This window comes from Pogonomyrmex barbatus, unplaced genomic scaffold, assembly GCF_055798465.1.
Source record: "Pogonomyrmex barbatus isolate J1 unplaced genomic scaffold, ASM5579846v1 scaffold10, whole genome shotgun sequence".
Classification (NCBI taxonomy): domain Eukaryota; kingdom Metazoa; phylum Arthropoda; class Insecta; order Hymenoptera; family Formicidae; genus Pogonomyrmex; species Pogonomyrmex barbatus.
In genome coordinates, this window is record NW_028297099.1 from 5,012,372 (window position 1) to 5,039,474 (window position 27,103).

General features: G+C 28.7%; 4 protein-coding genes across 8 annotated transcripts in view; 3 read left to right on the top strand and 1 right to left on the bottom strand.

Moving 5' to 3' along the window:
- Positions 1–3,226: 3,226 nt before the first annotated feature.
- On the top strand, positions 3,227–9,024 carry LOC112552997 (UDP-glucosyltransferase 2-like). 2 transcript variants are annotated; one of them, XM_089070305.1, is made up of 6 exons: positions 3,227–4,066; positions 6,494–7,129; positions 7,345–7,715; positions 7,869–8,088; positions 8,179–8,398; positions 8,589–9,024. In XM_089070305.1, the coding sequence occupies exons 2-6, from the start codon at positions 6,655–6,657 to the stop codon at positions 8,878–8,880; spliced, it is 1,578 nt and encodes a 525-aa protein (XP_088926431.1). In that variant the 5' UTR covers positions 3,227–4,066; positions 6,494–6,654; the 3' UTR covers positions 8,881–9,024. The 2 variants fall into 2 exon arrangements, with proteins under 2 accessions (XP_088926431.1, XP_088926432.1); XM_089070306.1 differs by lacking the exon at positions 3,227–4,066 and adding an exon at positions 6,345–6,493 and having other exon boundaries at positions 6,651–7,129.
- A 2,714-nt stretch (positions 9,025–11,738) lies between these two features.
- LOC105432635 (UDP-glucosyltransferase 2-like) lies at positions 11,739–15,311 on the top strand. Its single transcript, XM_025219715.2, has 5 exons — positions 11,739–12,411; positions 12,644–13,014; positions 13,168–13,387; positions 13,493–13,712; positions 13,898–15,311. Exons 1-5 carry the CDS (start codon positions 11,955–11,957, stop codon positions 14,190–14,192), a joined length of 1,563 nt encoding a protein of 520 aa, XP_025075500.2. The 5' UTR covers positions 11,739–11,954; the 3' UTR covers positions 14,193–15,311.
- A 2,405-nt stretch (positions 15,312–17,716) lies between these two features.
- LOC105432634 (UDP-glucosyltransferase 2-like) lies at positions 17,717–20,211 on the top strand. Its single transcript, XM_011647533.3, has 5 exons — positions 17,717–18,191; positions 18,407–18,777; positions 18,931–19,150; positions 19,241–19,460; positions 19,670–20,211. The coding sequence occupies exons 1-5, from the start codon at positions 17,717–17,719 to the stop codon at positions 19,956–19,958; spliced, it is 1,575 nt and encodes a 524-aa protein (XP_011645835.2). The 3' UTR covers positions 19,959–20,211.
- A 5,901-nt stretch (positions 20,212–26,112) lies between these two features.
- LOC105432592 (myrosinase 1) overlaps positions 26,113–27,103 on the bottom strand; it is a 56,665-nt gene continuing 55,674 nt past the window's right edge. For all 4 annotated transcript variants that reach the window (XM_089085565.1, XM_089085566.1, XM_011647467.2 and 1 more), the window contains 2 exons: positions 26,539–26,780; positions 26,113–26,459 (listed from right to left, as the gene is read on the bottom strand). In XM_089085565.1, coding sequence (XP_088941691.1) covers positions 26,348–26,459; positions 26,539–26,780 — 354 coding nt within the window. In that variant the 3' untranslated portion in view covers positions 26,113–26,347. The remainder of the gene's footprint in view (positions 26,460–26,538; positions 26,781–27,103) is intronic.

The window sequence follows — 27,103 nt, forward strand, 5'->3', positions numbered from 1 at the left end:
TATTAATTCTATATTAGTAGATAACTGAGAATATGTTAATTTTATAAATAATTTTGATTGATGAATACTTCTTGAGCAGATTAATGAATCGCCAATGAAATTCGACAATGAAATATTCTTATATTTACGGTCATATACGACAGCGGTTTTATATCAAATATGCTTCTGTTAAAAATTAATAATGCATGTAATTAAGTCAAAGTAAATTACAGTAAAAATTTATATGTGATTAAACAATGTCGCATTAGAGCGTCACCAACAAAAGTTATGCTATTTAAAGTAGTACATGTGCTGAAATTATATCATCTATTTCTCAAAAATCTGTTTTTTTTTACGTAATATAAAAATTATTAATCTGTAATATATTACACAAAACAATATAATAATGTTAAAATTTTGTGACATTTGTTAAAAAACATTACATACATATATGTTAATTTTTTCCAAGAATCTGTTGTTTGCGTTAAAAATCAACACAATTATAATTATAAATAGAAGCAATAATTTTAAAATTGCAATACTGTGGCTTGTAAACAATTTGACTTCGTATGCAATATAATCATATTAATTATACTTTCAATTAATATTTTTCTACATGTAATTTTATTTCAGATATATATAAATAAAGCAAAATAAATAAATTACACCATTAATTATTATCAGATTTATCATTACTGGTTATTTGTTGACAGTGCTTTCCAATATTCAGAATAATATTCAGAAAATGTGAAAATTGGAACTCAGCAAAATCTCTTACAAATACATTGCCAGCTTAAAACAGGAAATAGATATCTTGAGTGATTGAAGTTGATTAATAACTTATATAAACCTTTGCGGGAAAGTAATTTGCAAGGTATTGCCAAAATAGTGTACGAATTGTCTAGCCGACATGGTCACAGTCTACAAAAGTGCGAGAAACATGAAAGTTCGTCAAAGAGCAATTCGTTACACATCGAATTATCTTTTCCAATACACGCAACTATCGGTGTGATGGTGTTATATACAGAACAGCTGGCGCAACCAGATATGCCGGCAAAACATTTTCACTTCGCTGAATTGTCAACGACATTGCGCGCCGCGGCTTAATCCGCGTTCAGCTTTTTCCATCCGTTTCGTTTGCCCGTACGGCAGACGTATCGATTATGTTCGCCGTTTCAAAGTGGCTTCGTTTGCCGCAATCGCGAGACCGCGTGTTTTTCTCCCAACCTAGGCGGTCCGCTATAACTGGCTTTTTTTAATGACAGTTCCGCTGAGTCGATGGCATGGTATATCGTCACGGGTCTCGTTAGCAAATTCGATGATGGTGACTATGGTTAGCGTCATCGATCCCAAAATCTCGTTATGCTTCTCGATATAGTATCGCCGAATGCGAAAAAAGGCATCGCTGCGAGGTAAAATATTGTGCGGTTCTACAATGGTATATTTCATATAGATAACATCGACTTCCGTTAACCCTTTTTTCAGGGGTCGACGGCATGTCCAACTTTGATCCTTCAAAACGAGATGAAATATGATGAAGTACATCGGCTCGTATCTTTCCAGAAAACGTATTTATTAATATTAAATTTTAATTTTAATATTTGATAAAATCATTAGGCTCTTTAATTACATAAAGAAATTATTCACAGATATTCAAGGATCAATATGTCTGCATACATTCACACGAGATTAATAAATAAAAGTACAATCTTCCAGCAACAGTTTTTTATATGTAAAATTTAAAAAAAATATATAATTTTCTCTCATAAATATATAATAGATAATTTAATTATCTAGATAATTTCTTCGAATTATAATCCACCACATTTTTTTCTCTAAATTCTAATCTTCATTGTCAGCAAAACAGGCAATAAAATGGCTCGTATTGGTTGACGGCTTTTATAACGAAATCGATAAGTCGGGTGTTACCGCCTGATCGGCGATCTCGGTAAAAAAAATCGAATGCACAAAAATCTAACTACAATCGGCCGTTATCAGGCTCTCGCACGTTAGCTCTCCGGACGGCTGATTTTAATCCGTTAAATGCCATTTCCTTGTACACGTCAGCTGCGAATCGATGAGCTTCGGAGGCATCGAATGTCCGGCGCTTCGCCCGCCATTTACCGCCGGGAGCTAGAGCTCGCGAGTTCTCGAGTGCTCTCTTACGCCATTCCGTGCCGATTGCCTCGAATTCACGTTCATATGAGCTTATATGCAGTACGTTACTCGTGTCTGGACTAAAGCGAAGCGAAGTCCAAACGCCGTAAATGTATTCAAGTGAATACAAGTGGCAAAGATGAAGAAAAAAATTGGAATTACAAAAATCTAGTTCGATCAATTAAAAATGTTCGTATCACTGCACCAAATTGTGAAAAAGTTGAAAATCTATTAGTATGATCATGGCAAGATCATAGTGTTAGACCGAATATGCACTACATTAAATTTTCTGTAATCTATAGTTTGAGATTTGCCCATTACGTGCTCTTCCATCTTATGGTTCTCATCCATGTATGGATATAAAAAAAGTTCTAATTAAAATTTTACTCATAAAACATATGTTTGCAAATAAATCTGTAGTGCATGTGTTTTAGTCTTCAATGAATTGCGAAATTGCGAGAAAAGAAACAAAACTACATTCATTCGTTCGTAATTCATATCTCATATCCCACAGTCATCGGCAAGTATCTCATAGCACTCGTTACATACACGTCAGATGACAATCCTCAGACAGAATACAACGGTATATTTCGTGGTTTATCTGCTAGGTTGGAAAAGCTCCGAAGGTCGTTCATTTCGTTTGCGTAGGCTGTTCATCGCTATCCACGATATCGCGACGCACTGGTAGAAAGAGAGAAAGAGAAAAGAAAAGTCAGATACAAACGAAAGGGAAAAAGAGAGGGAAATATTCGAGAGCGAATGCGACCGAATATATGTCCTGGTTCTCCCTCCGCGAAGCTCGTAAATCCTACCGTTGCGGCACGTTCGTAAACTCGTTTCGTTGTGGCGTGACGCTGCGCCCCGTTATAATTAACATAGGATGATGCGCGGTATAAATTACAATTATACATGATTTACAGAATGCGATAGTCGCGGGCTGGCCCACGGTCTCCCTTTGCCATCCCATCTTCTCCTCTCTTCGTTCACCACACCCAATGCGCTTTTAAAGCCCTCCAACTCCCCCGATTAGTATCGTCGTCTATTTCCGCACATCCTGGATGACCCTCTTCACACTGTACTACTGAATAAATATCTGTAGTAAACCGCGACGCGTTGCGTGCGCCGTCCGCTGTCGTATTAAAGGCGACGTTAAGAGTTCTGCTTGTAACATGTCTGTATTCTCACGTTGCGTCAACGCGCCGCACCTGACTGGTGCACTGGCAATGCTTTCGCGCATCCTGCATTTCAAACCCATCATCTGTGAAGCGTCTCGACTGCGCGACGAAATTCGTGCATCGCGAGATTTTAATGTGTTCATGACCACCAGTATTCGCGTATATGATTTTTTTTTCAAATACCAGCGTAGCGTATATAATTCGTGTTTTATCTTATATCTCGAAAGCGAGAATCCTCGAACGCATCAGAGATAGAAAAATGAATACGAGAGAACAGCATCCTGGATTCGAGAGCTTAATCAGCGTTTCTCTAGAGATGAGTTCTTTCCTAAGTTTTACTTAAAAATTTAAAAAGACCTTTTTTTTCTTTTCTAAACGAACCGACACGACAAAAATTGAAGCGAATGCACGAAAGCTTTTCCAATTTTGCGGAGAACTCCCAACGATCTATCCTATAATGCAAATTCGTAACTAGATCCAGATAGCCGAGTAAAGCTGAACCTAAGACACGTCGTCGGTTTCACAGCGTCGGTGTTTGCGTGCTGTAAATGTATGTGCCAGGCCGTACCGAGGTCGAGTCACGTGCTAGTCAACGACAGTGGGAGTCCTCTTAATTATGCTACCCAGTTCTGCACGAGACACAATGTGGAAGTTATGGTTAATAATTTCAGCTTTGTTGAAACGTACGCCAAACTTTCAAAAGAATTCAGGCAGTACCAGGAATGCCTTCAGATCATATTGTTATCACGCTAAGTGTAAGTAATTGCTGATGCGTATATAATTTCACTCCATACTACATACCTCATTGTCTCTAATTATTCTCACTAAAAACTATTAAAAATCTTATTATAAATAAAGTTTATTGCATATAAATCCAATTTATTGATATTATTGATATACGCATGTGTATATGTGTGTTACAAAAGTTTCATATTTATATATTAATTTTATGGCATATCTTCAATTATCTATTCAATTACTCGAACAAAGATTTAAAGAATCCATCTTAATCTAAAAATCAAAATAATATTTTCTGCCAACTTTTATTTTCCATAAAACAAGATAGTCGACGTAAAGAGTTTAATTTAAAAACAGAGTGTATTTTAGATATTAGTACATATTATCGGGGATCGTTTTATATCTGAGTGAAAAAAATGTCTATTTGCCGGGCGTCTACCGATCGTTTTCGTCGATTTGCAATAGTCACGCACAGCGGCGGTGCCATCGCGGACGATATCAATGTTTTTATTATGACAGCTGGTAACCCGACCGGTAAACTCCGAAAACAGACGTGCCATTACGCGTTTAAAGCAATTTCCGGAAATCCCTCGTGACATTCGACAAATGGACTGAAGTCATAAATAGTTCCACAGTTCTGCTGAAGCACGAGCGCCATGCCATTTCGTTTCTCTCTCTCTCTCTCTCTCTCTCTCTCTCTCTCTCTCTTTCTCTCTCTCTCTCTCTGCTCTACTCCCTTGAATGTTCCGTGAAAGATTAATGTGAATTTTATTATTACGACTCCTATATGTACGTCACTAACTCAGAAAAGACCACCTCTCGCCATAACGTTACTATCGTTATTATCAAACTTATCTTCAGGTTGTCAGAATTACGAAGACACAATAATATCGTAGGGTTACGAAGTACTTTCTAAGTACTTATATGTTTAATATAGTCATCTATCGTTGTTACGAACAAATCGTTCATTCGTCATGGATTATAGATCAAAAATATCGTGATATCTAATTAAAGATAATCATTTATTCTTCAAAGAATGAGCGTAATTAATATTGATACGGATAAAAAAAGAAAAATAAAATAAAAAATATAAAGAATGTCGTTCATTTACTGCATTATATTTGTTAATCAACCCAATTGAAACAGAACAAAAAAAAATTATAATATTTTTTTCTTTTTTACGATTCATTTCATAGTATTTAATTGAGTGCAAGAAATCATAATTATAAAAAAAAATAAAGATCGAAGAATACACACACACGGCATTTTGTAAAATTTAAGTATAATATTCAACATTCGATAAACATCCGATTTTCAACATCAATATCAAAATATTGTGTGTTTAAAGAAATTTTAGCATTTTTCAATGCATGTTCGTAAACATGATGATTTTACTAATCCAGTATTTCGGAAAGAAAATTTCAAATTTATTTTATTTTTCGCCCAAACATAGAATAACTGTAACTTGAAATTATAATTATATAACAATAGAAAAATGTTAGAAAATATTTTCATGATCGATTGAGAATTAAGAAAATCATATAAATATTTATCTGATATAAAAAAAACTATCGTATTACATTCGGACAGTACTGTGTAATCCAAATTATTACAACGCATTAGCGTACAATTTTTTAATAAAAATTAAAATTTTCTGAATGTTTCAAAAGAATTTTCCAAAGAGTTGAAGTAATTTTTGGAACATATTGACCACGACTTTAGCAAAAACTTATATAAAAAACAACAGCATTAAAAATATCAAAAATTATAAAATTATCCCTCTTCTATTATTTTTAAAATAATATTTCTTACACTAAAACTATATTTCATACTAAATATTTCTTAAACAGTAATATTTTTTTCTATAAACACTTGAAAATTTTAAAATTCTTAAAGGAATATGAAAAATTTTAATAAATTTAATAAATTTTGATAAATTTTAAAAAAGTGAAACTAATTTCATAAAAATCTAGGATGTAAGAGATCATATAAATAATGTCATGTTTAACAATTATTAGTATTGCAAATATATAAATTAAACTTTGAAAATGTATTTTAAATGTAAATGAAAACCTTATTATGTCAATTCTAAATAGTCTCGTTACATCTATTGTAAATATTCATTGATATTTCATATACAAGCATATTTCATATTATATTATCATGTATTATTTTAACAATCATGACATTTTTACCTACACACTTCAACTATATCCATATATGCAGTTATATATCATAATGAGCATAGAGCATGCTATTACCAATTCGTATATTTGGAAAAAACAACTTCGATAAAATTTCAGGTACAATTTAACATTTCGGTTATTTCCGAAAAAAAACTAAATTATGGTGTTGATTTAGACCAACCATGTATTATAAATATTAGAAACATTCAACTATATATTTGAGAAAAATCGCATTTTAACCTTGCTAAATGCTTATAGGTAATTATAATAACAGACATATTGCTCATTATCGATTATTATAAACAAATAAATAAGTATGTAATAGAAAAACGGAACTACTAAGACTGCAAATAAGAGCAAATAGTTGTCAACAACAGTGATAAAATTTATACTCAGTCTCACATATTATTGACAGAAAGATGAAACCAATTGTCAAAATGACATTCTGGATGACGTGTTTTTTATACATTGTCACGACGATAGATACTGCAAAAATTTTGGCCGTTATTCCAATACCATCTTACAGTCATCAAATTCCTTATCGTACGATATGGACTACTCTGAGTCGACGAGGACACGAAGTCGTTCTTATAACATCAGATCCAATCGATGATCCTGGTTTGATCAATTTGACAGAAATCAATTTCCATTCCAATTACAAAATAATAAGAAAAATTGACTTCGTCGAAATGATGTCCCATTCATGGATGAGTACACAGTACACACAATTATGGGATCTATGTCTTGAAATATCAGAAAACATTTATAAACATCCAGAAATACGTAAGATGTATGAATTAGATAGTAATCAAAAATTCGACGTAGTAATAGCAGAAACTACACTAACACCCAGCTTGTACGCTTTAGCGTACAGATTTAATGCACCTCTTATAGGTAAGAATAACGACATGTACGAAATGGTTATCCTGTTCAATATTCATTTTACTTCGATAAAAATTTCGAAGTTAAAAAATATCGTAAATTTACTATTTTTTAACATCTATATTTCCATTTAAAGACAAATTTCATGCTAATACCTTATTAAAATAAATTTTATGCGTAAAAAGTTTATTGCATTACTTATATGTAATATATATAATTATTTATAGGTGTATCAACATTAAGATTGTATAATCATAATCATTTTCTACTTGGTGCACCTGTTCTATCATCACATATCTCTACTTGGGAAATGGAAGATGATACTGGTTTTAATCTTTCATTATGGCAAAGGATAAAAAATTTTATTCGTCAATGGTATCATATATATTGCGTTCTAAATCACTATTATCCTAAGCATCAGGCAATAGCTGAAAAATATCTTGGAAATGATATCCCGGACATAAGTGATATGGAAAGAAATATAAGTATTGTTTTGGAAAATCAGCAAGAAGTTCTCTCGTTTTCCAGACCAAAAGCACCTAATGTTATATCATTTGGAAATCTTCATATTTCAAAAAAACTCATGGCCTTACCAAAAGTAATTGCTGTATTCAAAAAACGTATTAATGACATTTCATTATTTCAATTATTTTATATTATTTTCATTGTATCTAAAATTAATTTTTCTATATATTGAAAAACGTTAAGATTTTCTCTTTTAAAATGTAACGAAATAGCTATTTTGTTTCAGGATTTGATGGAATTTATAACAAATGCGCCAAATGGATTCATTTATATGAGTTTAGGTACAAATGTCATGATGACATCATTTCCAAATAACATACAACAAATATTTCGTGATGTATTTGCAAATATGCCGTGCAAAGTTTTGTGGAAATATGAAGGTGAATTAATAAATAAACCTGACAATGTCTACATCGCTAAATGGTTTCCGCAGCAAAGTGTCCTTGGTAAATTTATGGAAGTATTGTAACTAAAGTTTATATTTATATATATTGTTTCACTTAACCATATATTTTTCTATATTTTTCATTTTGCAGCCCATTCAAACATTAAATTATTTATATACCAAGGTGGGCTTCAGAGTACAGAAGAAGCTATTTATTATAAAGTACCGGTCTTAGGATTACCAGTGCTAGCTGATCAGTATGCTCAACTTAATAGACTAGAATATCTTGGAATTGGAAAACGTTTAAATATTATGAATATATCGAAAGGATATTTAAATGAGACTATAATGGACATGTTGAATAATAAAAGGTAATCATTTTTTACGCAAGTATTTTTATATAAGCTAATTGTCATGCAACATCTCGCGCTGACAAAATGTTTGTATAATTATGATCGAAATATAGTTGTAAAAATTATACTGCAAGTTTGCTTCTTCCAGAAAAAATATTTTACTTTTTATCATGATTGTCTTATATAAGGTATAAATTTTTTTGTTTAGATATAAAAGAAAAATGCTTGAAATTAAAGCATTAAATGAAGACAAACCTTATGATCTTTTGGAACATATGATTTGGTGGATTGAGTTTGTCATTCGTCATAGAGGTGCCCTTCACCTTCATACTACTATTGCTGATGATCTTTGGTACAAGAAATATGATATGGATATTATAGCAATTCTATCTATTGTAATATTTATAATATTATTATCCGGAATAGTAATTATTTATAAATCGATAAAAATAATATATAATTTTAGAAAAATGTCGATTGTTAAAAAAAAAATTAATTAATTTTTTTATACGCACTTAATTATATTTCTTAACTATATATTTGATAATAAAATTAAAAATAATAGAAAACAATTGTTTAAGCACGCTCTCACACTTAATGTATATATTAACTTGATTAAATAAAGGATTTAAGTATTTTACAAATATTCTGAGAGTATGAAATAATAATTTGCCCCAAAACTAAAAAATTAAGAAGCATACATACGATGTATGTATGTATATATTATAAAAAATAAGACATAAAATGCATTAATAAATAACTTTCCAAGAAATAAAATTTACAAACATAACATTTTTTTGAAAGGTCTGAATAATGTCTTAAGTATTTTCAAAAAATAATATAATTATAAAGTTTATATAAAAATAAACAGCATAGTTCCAAAAAATTAAGCATTGATAAATTGAGCGCAATAAAAATGAATAAATAAATGTAATTAACTGATTAACAATCGTTTCTCTACAATTTAAAAATCCTAAAACTCTTTTAAAAAGAATATTCAAAATTCTAATAAATTTTCAAAATTTGGAACAAATGGAGTTAAATTTATTTAAATTTAGAACGCAGCAGGATATATAGGTAATGTTACATTTAATTTTCATGTTTGCCAATAAACGAACTAAAATTTTGAATATATAAATGCAAACATAATCACATCTTGAAAGTATACCATATAGTATATAGTATATAAGTATAATCATATAGCATTTAAATATAACATACTTTACTTGATATTTTTTACTACATATCTATCTTATAATATATTATATGTATATATATTATCTTATGAAATTTTAATAAGCACAATTATTATCTATATGTATAATTCAAGAATCTATATACGCAGTAGCATATCATAAATCTTACTAATTTGCATTCGAAAAAAGTCAATTTTATATAATATGTCATTTCGCGTATCTATTTTTAAAAAAGACACGTGAAGTTAATTATTCGCATATAACGATGCGATGTTTATTATTGTCTCTTATCCGCGAAATAAAGCAGTATTAAACTTTTGGTTCTTTTGTTGCGCTCACTTCATGAGCGATTCTTATCGCGAAGATCGTTTTGATAGTTGCATATCAAATTAATAGTTGTGTGTCAAGGGGTTAATAATGTAACAGTATTATAATAATTTTCCATAAAATAATTGTTCCATCTGTTTAAGAAATAAATAGAGTTCACGCAGTGAGCATCTATGATTTCTAAAAATCATTGTTTTATAGTATGTTGATCAATTCTTCTTAAAATTTAAATATAAAATACATTAACTAATAAATAATTATTTTCAAAGAGACAAAATTTTCGAAATTATAACATTTATCCGCAACTTTTGTGTAGCAATTTAAGAACTTTATTAAAATGTATTATAACTAAGAGAATTTTTTATATAGACATTTCTACCAATATGTTATGTACATTACAATTATAACTATTCAACTAAGTTCATTAAAATTTTAAATAGATATTATATATATATTCCAATATTAGATTCATAGTACAATTTTTATCTCAATACTAAAAAAAAAATTTTAATATTTTCAACTTATAGCAGTTTCATTTTTTTGTAATATTAAAATAATATGCGTATATTTTTTTTAGTATTCTTTAAGAATAAAATTTAGTATTCTTTAATATGGCATGCGTATGCTTAAGCCATTTTTATTTTAAAGTGATACCTTAAGATGCTAATATATCTTTGTGATTAAGTTACAATATTTTAAGATTGTACTTAAAACAATCATACATATAAAAATCAACTGTGCCTTAGTGTAATAACTTTTTCATGAAATGATAATTTTGTACTAATATATGTAACATTAAGTCATAAAAAACTGTGTTTAGTTATATAACGTTTTTACATTATCGTCAAACTTATCTTTGATTTATCAAAATTACGCATATCTAATAATAAATATGTTTCTGCACGCAAGTTCTCACAATTTTAAGTATTTATATATTATGATTTAAGGAATGCAACCATCCGTTATTAACGAATCATTTATTTATTATATTAAGTATAACAAAGAATCGTAATATCTAACTAAAAAGTGCATGATGATCTATTATTCGAGAAATTAGCGTAATTATTATTGATGTATGTAAATTTAATTAATTAATTTTGATTGACAAAAAAAAAGAAAAAATACAAAATAAAATAAAAAATACAAAGAGTGATTATCATTTATATTATAATTGATAATCAATCGAACTAAAATAAACTGTAAAATATTTTCAAGATTTGTGTTAGCTTTTGAAATATATTAAACATTCATTAAGCAGATCTTTTCCAAAAATTTGTACAAACAGAATTATAAAAATACAAGTTTTTTAACTTAATAAAAAATGTTATATACTTAATTTCTCCCTTCTAAGTCTTTTATATTGTGCTCTAAACAATACTTCGTCTACTTAAAAATAATAAAACTGTTTAGAAATTTTCAGAGTGCTGAAATAAATTCTCACAATTTTAAACAAGTGACGCTAGCTTTACAGAAATGTAGGACAGCAAGTTATGTAGATAACATTAAGTTTAATCATAATTATCATCCTTGCTAATAATTAAACTAAAATTTTGAATATATAACTGCAAACATTATTCACCTGTCCAAAGTATAGCATGCTTTACTTGGCATTTCATATTTATGCATATCTCATATTATATTATATATCTTATATTATATCTCATTTAATTTTAATAATCACGAATATTATCTGCATAAGCCAAGTACATCTATATATATATATATATATGTAGTTACATGTCATAAGGCTTATATACCGTTATCAATTCGCATTTGGCCAAAATTAATTTCATTACTTTATTCCGCGGGTTTCGAAAGAAACCACACTGTTTTGCGGTGATTTGCTATAAACCACGTGAACGTTGAAAAGAATCGCATTGCAATATTGTCCAACACTTACAAATAATACTTGAATATCAATATTATATAAACAAGTATCCGTACTTTATACAATAAGCAAATTAAATAATTATACAAATGAGAATAAAAAACCATCGGCATTAATAATTAAATTTACATAAAGTTTGATAGAAAGTTATAGCTAAGTCAAAATGATATTTTGGATGTCGTGTTTGTTATACATTGTCTCGCCGATAGAGACGGCGAAGATCTTGGCAATTGTTCCAATACCATCTTATAGTCACCAAGTTGCTTATCGAGCATTATGGACCAGTCTGAGTCGACGAGGGCACGAAGTAGTGCTTATAACAACAGATCCGATCAATGATCCTAGTTTGACAAATTTGACAGAAATTGACGTCCATTTTACGTACAAGATATTAAAAAAAATGGACTTTGTTAAAACAATGGACCTCTCCTTTATGAATGTGCTATATACACAAGCATGGCCTGCATGTCTCGAAATATCAGAAATGGTTTATAAGCATCCGGAAGTACGTAAGATGTATATATCGGGGAGCAATAGAGAATTCGACGTAGTAATTGCAGAAACTATAAAGACACCTAGCTTTTACGCTTTGGCGTACAGATTTAATGCACCTCTTATAGGTAAGACAAATGGTATATACGAAAACGTTAACCTAATTAATATTTCTTTTATTTTAATGAAATTTCGAGGAAGGCTAGATGCTTTTCCAATTTAATAATTTTAATAATTTTTTTATCATCTTATACATAACATTTATTTACATTATATTATATAAAGACTTCATAATATTCCTCTGAAATAAATTTTACATGAAAAAATTTTATTATATTCATTATATTCATATTCATTTAGGTGTGACATCATTAGGATTATATAATAATAATTACTATTTATTTGGTGCACCTGTTCTGCCATCACATCCTTCTACTTGGGAAATGGAACATGATACTGGTTTTTCTCTTTCATTATGGCAAAGGATAAGAAATTTTATTCGTCAGTGGTATCACATATATTGCGTACTTTATCATTATTATCCTAAGCATCAGGCAATAGCTGAAAAATATCTTGGAAATGATATCCCGGACATAAGTGATATGGAAAGAAATATAAGTATTGTTTTGGAAAATCAGCAAGAAGTTCTCTCGTTTTCCAGGCCAAAAACACCTAATGTTATATCATTTGGAAATCTTCATATTTCAAAAAAACTCATGGCCTTACCAAAAGTAATTATTGTATTCAAAAAATGTATTGATGATATTTCATTATTTCAATTATTTTATATTATTTTCATTGTATCTAAAATTAATTTTTCTATATGTTAAAAAACATTAAGATTTTCTCTTTTAAAATGTAACGAAATAGCTATTTTGTTTCAGAATTTGACGGAATTTATAACAAATGCGCCAAATGGATTCATTTATATGAGTTTAGGTACAAATGCCATGATGACATCATTTCCAAAAAACGTACAACAGATATTTCGTAATGTATTTGCAAATATGCCATACAAAATTTTGTGGAAATATGAAGGCGAATTGACAATTAAACCTGATAATGTTTATATCGCTAAATGGTTTCCACAGCAGAGCGTTCTTGGTAAATTTATATAAGTATCATAATTTACATACAGTAATAAAATATTTTCACGTATTTCTTCATTATACCATCATATCATACTCTACTATATATCTCTGTTTGCAGCCCATCCAAACATTAAATTATTTATATATCAAGGTGGGCTTCAAAGCACAGAAGAAGCTATTTATTATGCAGTACCACTCTTAGGATTACCAATATATTCTGATCATCACGCGCAACTTAAGCGATTAGAATTTCTTGGCATTGGAAAACGTTTAAATATTATGAATATATCGGAAGAATATTTGAACGAGGCTATAACACACATATTGACAAATAAAGGGTGATCATTATTTACATTTAGTTTTCATCCATTTCTTATCAATCCAACTGTCGCACAATGCTATCTCACATATACAAAATTCTTATTTAATTATAATTCAAATGCAGTTGCAAAGTAGAACTTGTTTCTTTTAGACAAGATATTATGTTTTTTGACATAATTCTCTTATTATTTTTTCCTTTTAGATTTAAAGAAAGAATGCTGAAAGTTAAAGCGTTAAATGAGGATAAACCTTATAATCTTTTGGAACATACGATTTGGTGGATTGAGTTCGTCATTCGTCATAAAGGTGCTTTTCATCTTCATACCAGTATTGCCAATGATCCTTGGTATAAGAAATACGATACGGATATTATAGCAATATTATCAATTGTTATATTTATGTCATTCTTTTGTGGTATAATAATTATTTTTAAATTGTTAAAAATAATATTTGGTCTCAGAAAGATGTCAGTAGTTATGAAAAAAAAAATTAATTAATGCTTGAAATGCGTAATCTAATTATATACCATTAACAATAAAAATGTTAAAGTTTTTATCAAGAAACATTAATATAAAACAATTTTTATTACAACTTATTTAATTATTCATATGAATAATTACGTAGAAAATAAAATATGACTAATTAATTAATAAATAATCAAATAAAATAAAATTTTTAAAATTTGTAACATTTTTCAAAAGTTCTGTAACATTTTAAGAAATTCAATCACAAAATATTATAACTCGACAATGGGATTTTTCTATGAAGGTTTTCGCTATTTTATATACATTCTATACTTAATGTTTGAATGTATCTATCGTCATCATCAACAAATCGTTCGTTCGTCATAATTTATAGATAACAAAGAATCATAATATCTAATTAAAGGCGCAAGTTTGTTTACTTATTGTACAGAAAATGAGCGGAATCATTAGTAATATAGATAAAGAAAAAAATAAGATAAAAAATATTGGCAGTATTTTTCATTTAATTACATTATCTTTCACATTATCTTTCATAATCAATATTAAAATAAATTGTAGATTTCTTTAAAGAGTTGAAGTAATAATTCGAATACATTGATCATACATTGATCAACCTTTTCCAGGAGCTTATATAGGAAAGTATAACATTTAAAATTTTTTAAATAATACAGAATGTCATAAAATCAAATCTTTTCTTCCAATTTCTTAAATAGTATCCATGCCTATATTAAATAATAAAACATTTTCTACAAGTACTTAAACATTCTAGAAATCTTTAAAGAACATCCAAAATACTAAGAAATATTAAGAAATTTTTTATAATTTAAAAAAAAATAAGATTAATTTACAAAAATGTAGAACACGCAGCAAACCATGTATATAACGTTACATTTAATTGTACATTTAATTGTAGAAAGATTGCAAGAATCTTTCATTATTCCATTACTATTTCATTCATCTTGTAGTCATCAAATTCCTTATCAAAGTATGAACGATTCTGAGTTGACGAGAATAAGAAATCATTATTATAACAATAAATCAAATTCTAGTTTGATTAATTTGACGAAAATCAACACTCTCACAAAATGAGAAAACATGAATTTCATCAAAATAATGTTCCATTCATGGCTGGTTGTTGAGTATACAGAAATATATTTCTTGAAATATTAAAAAATATTTATAAGCGGAAATACGTAAAATGAACATGTATATGAAAGTGAAATTACAAATTTGATATAATGATTGTAGAAGATATAAAAACAGGACAGCTTGTACGCTTTAACATACAAATTTATACTCTTTGTAAAAATAATGATATATATATATATATATATAAAATTATTTTTCGTTCATGTGTGTATATATATATATATATATATATATATATATATATATACATACATGAAAATGTTAATGCTTAGTATTTCCTTTATTTTAAGGAAAATTTTTGGGAAAACTAAAAGCTATTCCAATTTCAAAATCTTATAACATTATAACGATATACAAATTAAAGATATATTGTACGTACATTAGGCGCCCTATTTCTACTTTTTTTTTATAAAAGAATAATTTTGTTCAGAAATATCTAATAAAAATCCAATTTCCTTTAATTTAAAAAATTTTTTAGCGAATAATTTCTATCAAAATATCATGTAGGAATACCACGTATATAATATAACATACACATATATAATACAATATAACCACACATATAATACAAATAATAATTGTATTCGATATTCAGTTTATTAAAATGTTATATGTTTACAGGAAAAATATATATTTGTTTTAATAACAATTATAAAAAATTTGTTTTAATAACAAAATTATAGCGCAATTTTTTTCCTCATTATCTTCTTCAGCTCATTATTTTTAAAAAACATTAACATTTTACTGATAAGTTTTCTAATAGTTTCTTTTATTCATGAATTTAAATGATATGTTAACCTTGATTTTTAATATTCTAAAATATATGACATTTCTTTATCTTTTCATGAAATGATAATTTTGTACTGATATGTACAACATTAATTCGAAAGAATTCCGCCTCACTGATCTATTGTCATTTGTAAATTTATGCTTGAATTGTCAAAATTACAAAGATCCAAAAATATGTTGAAAGTTACGAATACTGTTATGTTTTAAATATTTGACATCTATTATTCTGATATCTAGATATTTATTATTCTGATGAACAAATCGTTCATTGTTTCGTATTACAGCGACAAATAGCAGTCAAATTTTATTTTTTATGATAAAAATAGAAATAGGATCTAATCTTCGTGTTAAACAAGAAAATATGCAAAATGGAAGGAATGAAGAGGCAAGAAAGAAACAAATCAGCGCAATTTTGATCCACCAAGTTTTCATGAATTTTCTCAGTTTATCACAGTCCGTCGAATATATACGCAATGTGCCATATACTTAAAATTGATATACTATTAATTTCAAATAAATTTCTTCAACTTTTTGCCTAAACACAGATTAAATGTGACTCAAAGTTGCATAGAAAAGTGTAAGAAAATGTTATCATTACCGATTGAGGCGATGTAGAATTCAATACCACACAAATATTTATATAAATTGTATATTTATATAAAAATTCATATATTAAAGTTAGATAATCGTACAAAATCTTTTGACAAAAGATACAGATTAGAAGTCTGAATGCCCCAAACAATTTTTCAAAAAATTGAAATTATTATTGAAATATATTCATCAGAATATTTCCAAAAACATACGTATAAAGATTTATAGAATAAAAAAATTTTCAAGTAATAAAAGATGTCATGAAGTAATCCTTCTATCACCAACAATTCGTTACATAGTATTTCTTATGCTTCCACTGTTAATTATTTCTTTTAAGGAATTCTAGAATTTCTTTCAAAATTCTAGAAATCTTTGAAGAACATACAAAATCCTAATAAATTTTTTTCTAACTTTAAAATTCATTATAATTATATAAACTGTATAATAACTATATAAACTTCATAATAATTTGTAGCGTAATAGATTCTTCAGAAAACATAATAATTCTACATAAATCTACATTATTATAAATAAAAATTTTGTATTCTAAACGTAAATGCAAATTATGTTATATCTGTTTTAAATAAAATATTTGCTTGATATCTTATTATCACATACATTATTTATTTTAATAAGCATGAATATTATCTGTACAGTGGAAATACATTCATTTCTATTTCTGCATAGTCTAAAACTCACATTCTCTTATTAATGTGCATTGAGTAAAAAACAACGTCGTACAATGTATTATTTTTTGTAAATGGAAAAAAATTAAATGGTGTTTTGGTGTATTATAGATCTAACTTGCATTTTAAACGAAAACAACTGAATTGTAATATTTTTATTTATAGATATTTCAACGCTTACGGATAATCGTAAGACATATTTGTTCATTATCGTAAATAGATATATATTCTTTAACATCAAGAAAACAGAACAATTATACAAATAAGAGCGGACTCCCCAATAAGGATAATTAATACTGAATTTTGTTTAATAACAGGAAAATGAAGTCAATTAAACAACTCGCATTTTGTATGACATGCTTTTTATGCATTGTCGTGACGATAGAGACTGCAAGGATTTTGGCGATTATGCCATTACCATCTTACAGTCACCAAGTTGCTTATCGAGCAATATGGACCACTCTGAGTCGACGAGGACACGACGTAGTTCTTATAACAACAGATCCGATCAATGATCCTAGTTTAACAAATTTGACAGAAATTAACATCCATTCTACGTACAAGATATCAAGAAAAATAGACTTCGTTAAAATGATGGAGCTCTCCTTTATGAATGTGCTACGTACACAAGCATGGCCTGCATGTCTCGAAATATCAGAAATGATTTATAAGCATCCAGAAGTACGTAAGATATATGTATCAAACAATGATCAACAATTTGACGTAGTAATTGCAGAGATTATTTTAACGCCTAGTTTTTACGGATTAGCGCACAGATTTAATGCACCGCTTATAGGTAAGGTCAATGTTACACATACAAAAACAATAATGCTTTAATATTCTTTTATTTTAATGAAAATTTTTAAGAAAGCTAAAAATTATATTTTTTAATACCAGAATTCGTTAACCTCCTATATGTTCATATTTATATAAAGTCTCTATAATAATTTTTAAAAATAAAGTCTATGTGCAAAAAATTGATTGCATTTAAAAGTTTATATTTATTTACAGGTATATCATCATTAGAATTGTCGAATAATAATTACTATTTACTTGGTGCACCTGTTCTGCCATCACATCCTTCTGCTTGGGAAATGAGACTTGATACTGGTTTTAATCTTTCATTATGGCAAAGGATAAGAAATTTTATTCGTCAGTGGTATCACATATATTGTGTAATCTATCACTATTATCCTAAGCATCAGGCAATAGCTGAAAAATATCTTGGAAATGATATCCCGGACATAAGTGATATGGAAAGAAATATAAGTATTGTTTTGGAAAATCAGCAAAAAGTTCTCTCGTTTTCCAGGCCAAAAGCACCTAATGTTATATCATTTGGAAATCTTCATATTTCAAAAAAACTCATGGCCTTACCAAAAGTAATTGCTGTATTCAAAAAACGTATTAATGACATTTCATTATTTCAATTATTTTATATTATTTTCATTGTATCTAAAATTAATTTTTCTATATATTGAAAAACGTTAAGATTTTCTCTTTTAAAATGTAACGAAATAGCTATTTTGTTTCAGGATTTGATGGAATTTATAACAAATGCACCAAATGGATTCATTTATATGAGTTTAGGTACAAATGTCATGATGACATCATTTCCAAATAACGTACAACAAATATTTCGTGATGTATTTGCAAATATGCCGTGCAAAGTTTTGTGGAAATATGAAGATGAATTAATAAATAAACCTGACAATGTCTACATCGCTAAATGGTTTCCGCAGCAAAGTGTCCTTGGTAAATTTATGGAAGTATTATAACTAAAGTTTATATTTATATATATTGTTTCACTTAACCATACATTTTTCTATATTTTTCATTTTGCAGCCCATTCAAACATTAAATTATTTATATACCAAGGTGGGCTTCAGAGTACAGAAGAAGCTATTTATTATAAAGTACCGGTCTTAGGATTACCAGTGCTAGCTGATCAGTATGCTCAACTTAATAGACTAGAATATCTTGGAATTGGAAAACGTTTAAACATTATAAATATGTCAAAAGAATATTTAAATAACAGTATAATAGACATGTTAACCAATGAAAAGTAATAATTTTTTTATATTAACAGTTTTGTATATCAATCTAATTATTACACAATACTATCTCATAATACACATTCACTCATGTGCAAGCACGCATACAAAATTCTTTTGCAATTATGATTAAAATGCAGTTGTAAAATAGAACTAGCTCCTTTAGATAGAATATTTTACATTTTATCATAATTGCTTTGAAATGTAAATTTTTTTCTAGATATAAAAAAAGAATTCTCGAAGTTAAAGCGTTAAATGAAGACAAACCTTATGATCTTTTGGAACATGTGATTTGGTGGATTGAATTTGTTATTCGTCACAAGGGTGCTTTTCATCTTCATACCAGTATCGCTAATGATCTTTGGTATATGAAATTTGATATAGATGTTATAGCAATTTTATCTGTTTTTATATTTGTGATACTACTTTGTGGTATAGTAGTTATTTATAAATTGTTAAAAATGATACTTACTCGTAAAAAAATGTTAGTAAGTAATAAAAAAAAATGAATTAGATTTTGACATAATTAGTCTAATTATATTCCATTAATAATAAAAATAGAAGTAGTAGAAACTTATTTAGAGCCATGTTCGTATGTGATGTAAATATTTGAAAAATTGAATAAGAGATTTTAATATTCTGCAAATAAATAAGAATAAAAAATATTGTTTTACAAAATTTAAAAACAGAAAAGTATAAGATATATAAAAAAGAAAAAAACTGTCATTAAAATAGCTAATAAATTACTGCTTATTAAATTTTTATCTAAGGCTTATTAATTTAAAACATGAAAAACAAAATTCTTATTAATACACAGTATTTATGTACTTATATATATATATATATATATATATATATATATATATATATTTATTTAAAAGCGCAAGATCATTGATTGATTTATTACAATACATAGACGTAATTATTGATACAAATAAGAAATAGAGAAAATAAAATAAAAAATACAAATAATTGCTACTGCAATATGTTTAATAACCAAACTAATTAAAATTATCACATTTTTCTTTCTCTTACATATTTGATTAATTCCATGATACTTCATTGAGAGCACAGAATATAAAAAAATATAAAAAAAATTACGAAGAACGTACGAACTTCACGAGTTTTAAGTATTAAGCTGACTTTTCATCTGACGTTATGACACTAAAATCCAACATCATAGAGTTAGATGAAAACGCATTCTTACATTTAACATTCAAGATCTAAACATACGATATCGACATCAAGATATCGCATTTTAAAGAATTTTAGTAGCGTTCTTACGAGTTTGTAAATATGATAACAATTAGTTCAGTATTCCTATGATAGTCTATGTATATCTATTAAAAATATTTTAAATATTTAATATACTTATTATCCACAAATAAGTCGATCGCAGTTGTCAAAAAACCTAGAAATCATATTTTTTTTTTTCATAGAACTATTAGTGTTTCATCTACAGTATTAACCGGAAAAAAGAACAATAAGATTCAACAATAAAAAAACAAGAATTTTGTAATATATTTAATAATTCATATATATTATTACTTTTAATACAATTCAGCTAAAGTTATATAGACATAGATTTTATTTCACATTTAAAACATTATTTCATATTATGGTCCAAAGTAATAGTTATATTTTATTTCCTCACGGTAGAAAATGGAGACTTTGCCCGCGTAATTAAATAAAGGAAATAAGAAAGGAAAGTAAAAAAGACAAGGTATAAAAGAAACGAATCTTCATAACTTTAATCCATCGATTCCTCAAGTTTTTTTAGTCTGTTACGGTCAGTCGAATATGTAAACGCTATGTACTATCAATTTCAAGTAAATTATATTTTTCGCTCAAATTAAACGAATTAATTGTAACTCAAAGTCCCAAAGTAATGTAAAAAGTCCTAAAAAAATGTAAAAAAATGTTTTCACTACCGACTGACATAATACCAAATCAATACTATATAAACATTTACTTGATATAGAAAAATATTCATATTAAATTAAGATCAATCTGTATAATCAATCAATCAATTCTGTATAATCAAAACTTGCAAAATACCTTTTATGAAAAAATCCATTTTAATCCATTAGAATTTTAGATATTCTAAAGAGTTCACCAAAGAGGTTTTTTCAGAACATAATCAAAACCTTTCCGAAGTTTCTAAAGAAAATTATAAAATAAAAAAATTCCGTAATATCTTAAAACAATTTTTTTTTCGTATTTTAGAGTTTTGAAGGGTTTAGAGTTTTTGGGTAAAAGAAACGAAATTGGATGTTGAAAATAATCCACCGATAAAATTAAAATCTAAAGAAAATATGCATATTATTGTTTATTTATGATATTATGTAATTGCCGCAATCGGATTACACAGTTTTAAATTTATATTTCTATCATCAATAACTGGTCGTTGAAATGTAATTCATGTCTGCTACTTTGTCATACTAGAAAATCCTAGCATGTCTGATTTTTGTGTAATAATGCATAGGACAGTTATTATAAAAACAATGAAAATGTATTTCTCTCTCTCTCTCTCTCTCTCTCTCTCTCTCTCTCTCTCTCTCTCTCTCTTTGAAATGAAGTTAAAAATTCTATTAAACAAATATGTTTAAACTTAAATTATATTTTCTTGTTTTATGTGTAAAGTTGACATATCGTTTTATGAAAACACGTTAATTATTAAAAACTTTAGCTTCATTTTTTTATTTAATGTTAAGTAATAAGAAAATATAACATTTCTTTAAACATAATAATAATTAAAATATTTGTTATAATTTTTCCAATAATAAATTAAATCCAATAATAAATTAATTTCCAATAATAAATTAATATCAATTATTTTATTATATTTGTGAAATATAGTAATGTTATAGACTATAGCAAAAATGTATACGAAACTTTTTTACCAGCTTTATATTCCTCTTCCTTTTCTCGTTCCATTAACGGAAAGACTTCTTTTTATTAGAAGGACGGCATCCTGGGAGGTTATCAAAAAGCGATAGAAAAGGACGTTTTCTTCTCGAGCGCCCTTTTGCGCTTCCTCGCTCTCTTTCCTACGCGAAACTCGCGCGGAAGCGTAATCGTTTCTGTACCCGATAACGCGTTTTATCCGCCACCTTCTCCGTGCTCCTTTCTGCCGCGATTCACCAAAGGCGGTAACCTTTGAAAATCACGATTTCGCGGAACGATAGAGGCGTACAGTTATTTGTTAAGAGGACACGGCAAAGTCGACGTAAGGACCAAGGACAAAAGAGATCAACGCGAAAAAAGAAGAGACGCGCGTCGCACCCTGGAAGATGCAATCTGCCGTGGTATTGTTTGATGCGATTTGCCAGCGGTTATTGTTTCGTACGTCGCAGCCACGAAGTTACACAATTACGTCGACATCGTTGTACGGATTCGCCTCTCACGGCGCCTTGCCGGCCTCTTCCTCGACGTTCCCACTATCCCCTGGGGCACAAAAGCGACTGCTGTCGAGAGTCCGTCCTAGCATACCGACTCTACTGGATTGTTCGGGATTCACGGAAAATTTCTGAGTGAGAGAGAGTGAAAGAGAGCGAATCGGAGTTTCTTATTCTCGTCACTTTTCTCGACGTTTCCGCGATACTTCCGCATTTCTCATCAAAGTGCTGGAAGTTGGAATATCGCGGAACACAGGATAAACCGGAATAGATGATAAGTACCGTATACAGAGATGATTTGTGACAAGTATTCTTTGATGATTAAACGCATTACGGTTAAAATCGGTTTATTTTCACGATAGCGGAAGCACGTCGGTTACTCGCGAGATAGCCATTATTTTCTTTTCGAAAGAAAGAAAATCTTTCTGTTTGTTTTCTCTCAACGCGCAGTATTCTTGTTATTTTTTTTATATGATTCTTAAGCATTTTTTAACAATTGTGTTTATATATATATATATATATATATATATATATATCTCGTAAAATTTAAATTTAGAAGGTATGACTAAGACAATTTATATTTTTAACTTATGTTTTTATAAAAAGATTTTCAAACGTTATGGAAAACATAACAGAAAAATTTCATATATGCAATTTTGTAAAATCCATATATTTTTTGGAAGAAAAGGCAGATCTGAAATATCAGCTATTATCAGCTTTTTATGTTAAAATATCAAATTGCTTTGCTTTCGAATTTTTTTGTCAAAATTGAAAGAAGAGATGGTCTTTATGAGTTTTATAATATAATTAAAATTAAATAAAAGTTGCAGACTGCTTTAGCATTACACAGAATATACGTGGAGATACAGCTCGCTTAGCATCTCTTGACAGAGATCAGAACTACTACAGTTATACATTCTGAGTAATACTAAAGCAGTCCGCAACTTTTATTTGACTTTAATTGTGTTATTAAACTTATAATCACTTATAATCACTTATGAATATTTGTTCTTTCAATTTTGACAAAAAAATTCGAAAGCAATTTCAAATTTCAACTTAAAAATACTCGATAACTCGATAACAATATCTTTTCGGATCCATGTTTAGATCAACTTTCTTATTTTTGGATTCCTATTCATCTCCCGAAATGATTGATCTCGAATCCTGTGTAAATATATGTAATATTTACATATATGTGATGTGTAGATGTGTAGACGCGAATGTCTGCACAGTGTATTGAGCTGAAAAGTCCCTGGGTTTACTAAGTCGAAATGACTGTGCGAATCAATTCATACGAAAAAGTATCCCCTAAGCTTTTCACCGTTGCCATCCTCTTCTTTGTTGAGATCTGTTCGAGGAATCATCATTTGATCGCCCATTCTAACTCAGGCAATAAAATTAATCGCGAAAACGGCGCCTTCGTCTCATCCCGCCACCGCAAATTTGTTCGGCTCTCCGTACGGTGCACAGCTAATCTTACCCATGGGATTCCAAGGCACGGATTTTCGGTCCACATGCATATATTGTGCATATACAATATTTACATTAGAATGTAAACGATCTTCAAGCAGCGCGAGTTGTTGGCGCATATTCCCGTCTAGACACCTCTTAGTACTTCGTCGAAACTGTCGAGTCGGCTCGCGCGGCCCGTTTAATATGTACGAATACATAATTATCGAGTTACGGATTATGCACGCGCAGACGATCTCGCGTGTGTTTACACGGTATAATTTGATACCGCCACGAGTTATCTAAATTGTACCAATTATGCGTAAATTATTGTGTGCATGGGGATGATGCGGAATATACATAGCGCATGGGTACAATTAACACCCGCGGAGCCGATATTCGGAACGACTAAAGATGTTTAGGAATGCTGACGAATGGTCGATTATAATCGGTATAACGTGCACTCGGTATTGGCACCGACATTATCCGTATTTGACATTCACCATTTATGCGCCAAGATAAGCGTAGTTAAATATCTCAGTAAAGCAAAATTTAGATCCATTAATTAGACATTTTTCTTAATTATGTGTATATCGAGTAAATCGGTGCCATCGATCTTGAAGATCCATTCTTAGCGCGTCGCGCTTGCCTTTCGTTAACGGGCTTTGAGTACATTCTCCACGGAGCATCGACGAACGTGATACGAGTGCAACGTACAACGGCGCTCCTGGGTAATTACACGAGATTCTGCTTGCCGAAGCGCGATCTGTTATTTCCGTCCCTCCTTCTTTTTTTTTTATTAGCCGGGTCGGTGTGCATAGAAAGCTGTATAAACGAGATAGGCACCAGAAAGCATTCGCAGCGTCATCCCCTCGCCATCCCCTCGACCTACACGCCTTTTTGTTTAACGCCTTATCTCACTCACTGGCAATACAATCTACCCAGCGCAAAAGAGTAAACCTGGCAATGGATTAAACGAAGATGGACCGTTAGTCTTTCTTGAATTATAACGCGTTCCTCATGTTATCTATCATTTTCTGATTATAGCTTCACATTATAAGTTACAAAAATCATTTCTAAAATATGAAATTCTAAAGTAATAAAATCAATGATATCTTCACAATAAATCGGAATTTTTCAGACAAATTTGACAAACATATATAAAACATTTATTAAAAAATAGATATTGAAATCAACAATATTGGGCTTATCAAACAAATTGTATAAGACTGTAATTATAAAAAACTTGAAATGAATATTTTACAATTAATAAATTTAATATTTGTTTAGATTGGTAAATTTATTTTAATTGCTCATTTCCTTTCAAATTTATATTTATTGTAAGAATCGTTCGGAATTCGTTCTGAAATTTACTAGATTGAGAAGGTACGTGCGAAAATAAAAAATATAAAAATAATAAACTATATGCCATAATGAGTTACTTCGTTCTGCTGAAAGCGCACTCGTTACTTTGACAAGGTTTTCGCTTTGAACATGGTGAAAGATATTTCCCGAGAGTAATAGCATGCGATTACTCCTTTTTGAAAACCTGTACTTCGTTTATTTCTCGAATCGCGATTGCTATGGTTGTTCCGATGCTTTTTACAATTCGACCGATCGTAGATCAGAATAAACTTAACACATATATTATAAAAAAAAATATTACTTATGACATTTCTATCATTCTTATGATTATGCTCAATTATTTCTATTACGTGCAATATAATCCATTCTGCATAATCTATATCTAAGATATAGATTATATTGCACATAGAAATAGAAATAATATAGATAGATAGATAGATTATAGATTAGATTATGTATAATGACAATTAGACAATTTATTTATAATATTTTAGTGTTTCCTTTTTTTCATAGATGAACAAATATATATGTAACATAATATATAAACAATTAATTTAGAAATAACAGAGACTCAGACAAATAACGGAATGTTCAACTAAATAATTTTATGTCTTTTATCTAACTTGTAGGTCTAACTTAAAATATATTTATCTTATATATTTATCTATCTAAGAATTCTCAAGTTTTCAAGAATTCTCAAGAGACTTAATAACTTGTTTATACCAATCCATTGACAATTTCGGAGTTCTTGTTCGATTAGGATCGTTATGATCGACACTTACTAATCCAAATCGTATTCTGTTAAAAGTAAAATTTTGTATAAATATATATTTATTTAAAAAGTATTTATAAAAATATATCAAATGTAATAACTTACGTATAACCATACTCCCATTCAAAATCGTCAAAGAGATTCCAAACAGTATATGCTTTCACATTACAATTATCTTTCTTAATGGCAGCTAACATTTCCTTCATATAAGAATTTAAGAAAGATATTCTTGCATAATCATAAGTACAACATGAGTCGGAGAAACCATTCTCGAAAATGAAGATAGGTGGACGATTATATTCAGTTGTAATTTTATTAAGAAGTTGTCGAAATCCAGCAGGAACAACCTGAAATATTTAATATTTGAAATATGACTTGTTATATACAGACATAAATAATATTTTATTCGCATCGATATACTTAATTAAAAAATTATTTTATTTTATTAATTTTATTATATTTAAGAAAGATAATATCGATATAATTAACCTAACGTAAAAGTGACAAAAAATTCGTTACTTTGTAACATGTAACAAATTATATTTAGCAAGTTTATTTAACAGTTAATTATTAATTTTTCTGTAATGGATCATAATTTCATCAGTTATGTTCGATTCAACTAAATTATCAGAATTGCATATTTGTCTGAAATACACTCGATTCTGATTTC

What these genes read in the sequence shown, in the direction of transcription:
- LOC112552997 (XM_089070305.1), top strand. Translation starts at nt 6,655, where the DNA reads ATGAAACCAATTGTCAAAATGACATTCTGGATGACGTGTTTTTTATAC. An exon ending in TCCGCAGCAAAGTGTCCTTG is followed by an intron (nt 8,089 to 8,178) that starts GTAAATTTATGG and finishes TTCATTTTGCAG; the next exon opens with CCCATTCAAACATTAAATTA. An exon ending in GACATGTTGAATAATAAAAG is followed by an intron (nt 8,399 to 8,588) that starts GTAATCATTTTT and finishes TTTTTTGTTTAG; the next exon opens with ATATAAAAGAAAAATGCTTG.
- LOC105432635 (XM_025219715.2), top strand. Translation starts at nt 11,955, where the DNA reads ATGATATTTTGGATGTCGTGTTTGTTATACATTGTCTCGCCGATAGAG. An exon ending in ATTTAATGCACCTCTTATAG is followed by an intron (nt 12,412 to 12,643) that starts GTAAGACAAATG and finishes ATATTCATTTAG; the next exon opens with GTGTGACATCATTAGGATTA. An exon ending in TCCACAGCAGAGCGTTCTTG is followed by an intron (nt 13,388 to 13,492) that starts GTAAATTTATAT and finishes CTCTGTTTGCAG; the next exon opens with CCCATCCAAACATTAAATTA.
- LOC105432634 (XM_011647533.3), top strand. Translation starts at nt 17,717, where the DNA reads ATGAAGTCAATTAAACAACTCGCATTTTGTATGACATGCTTTTTATGC. An exon ending in ATTTAATGCACCGCTTATAG is followed by an intron (nt 18,192 to 18,406) that starts GTAAGGTCAATG and finishes ATTTATTTACAG; the next exon opens with GTATATCATCATTAGAATTG. An exon ending in TCCGCAGCAAAGTGTCCTTG is followed by an intron (nt 19,151 to 19,240) that starts GTAAATTTATGG and finishes TTCATTTTGCAG; the next exon opens with CCCATTCAAACATTAAATTA.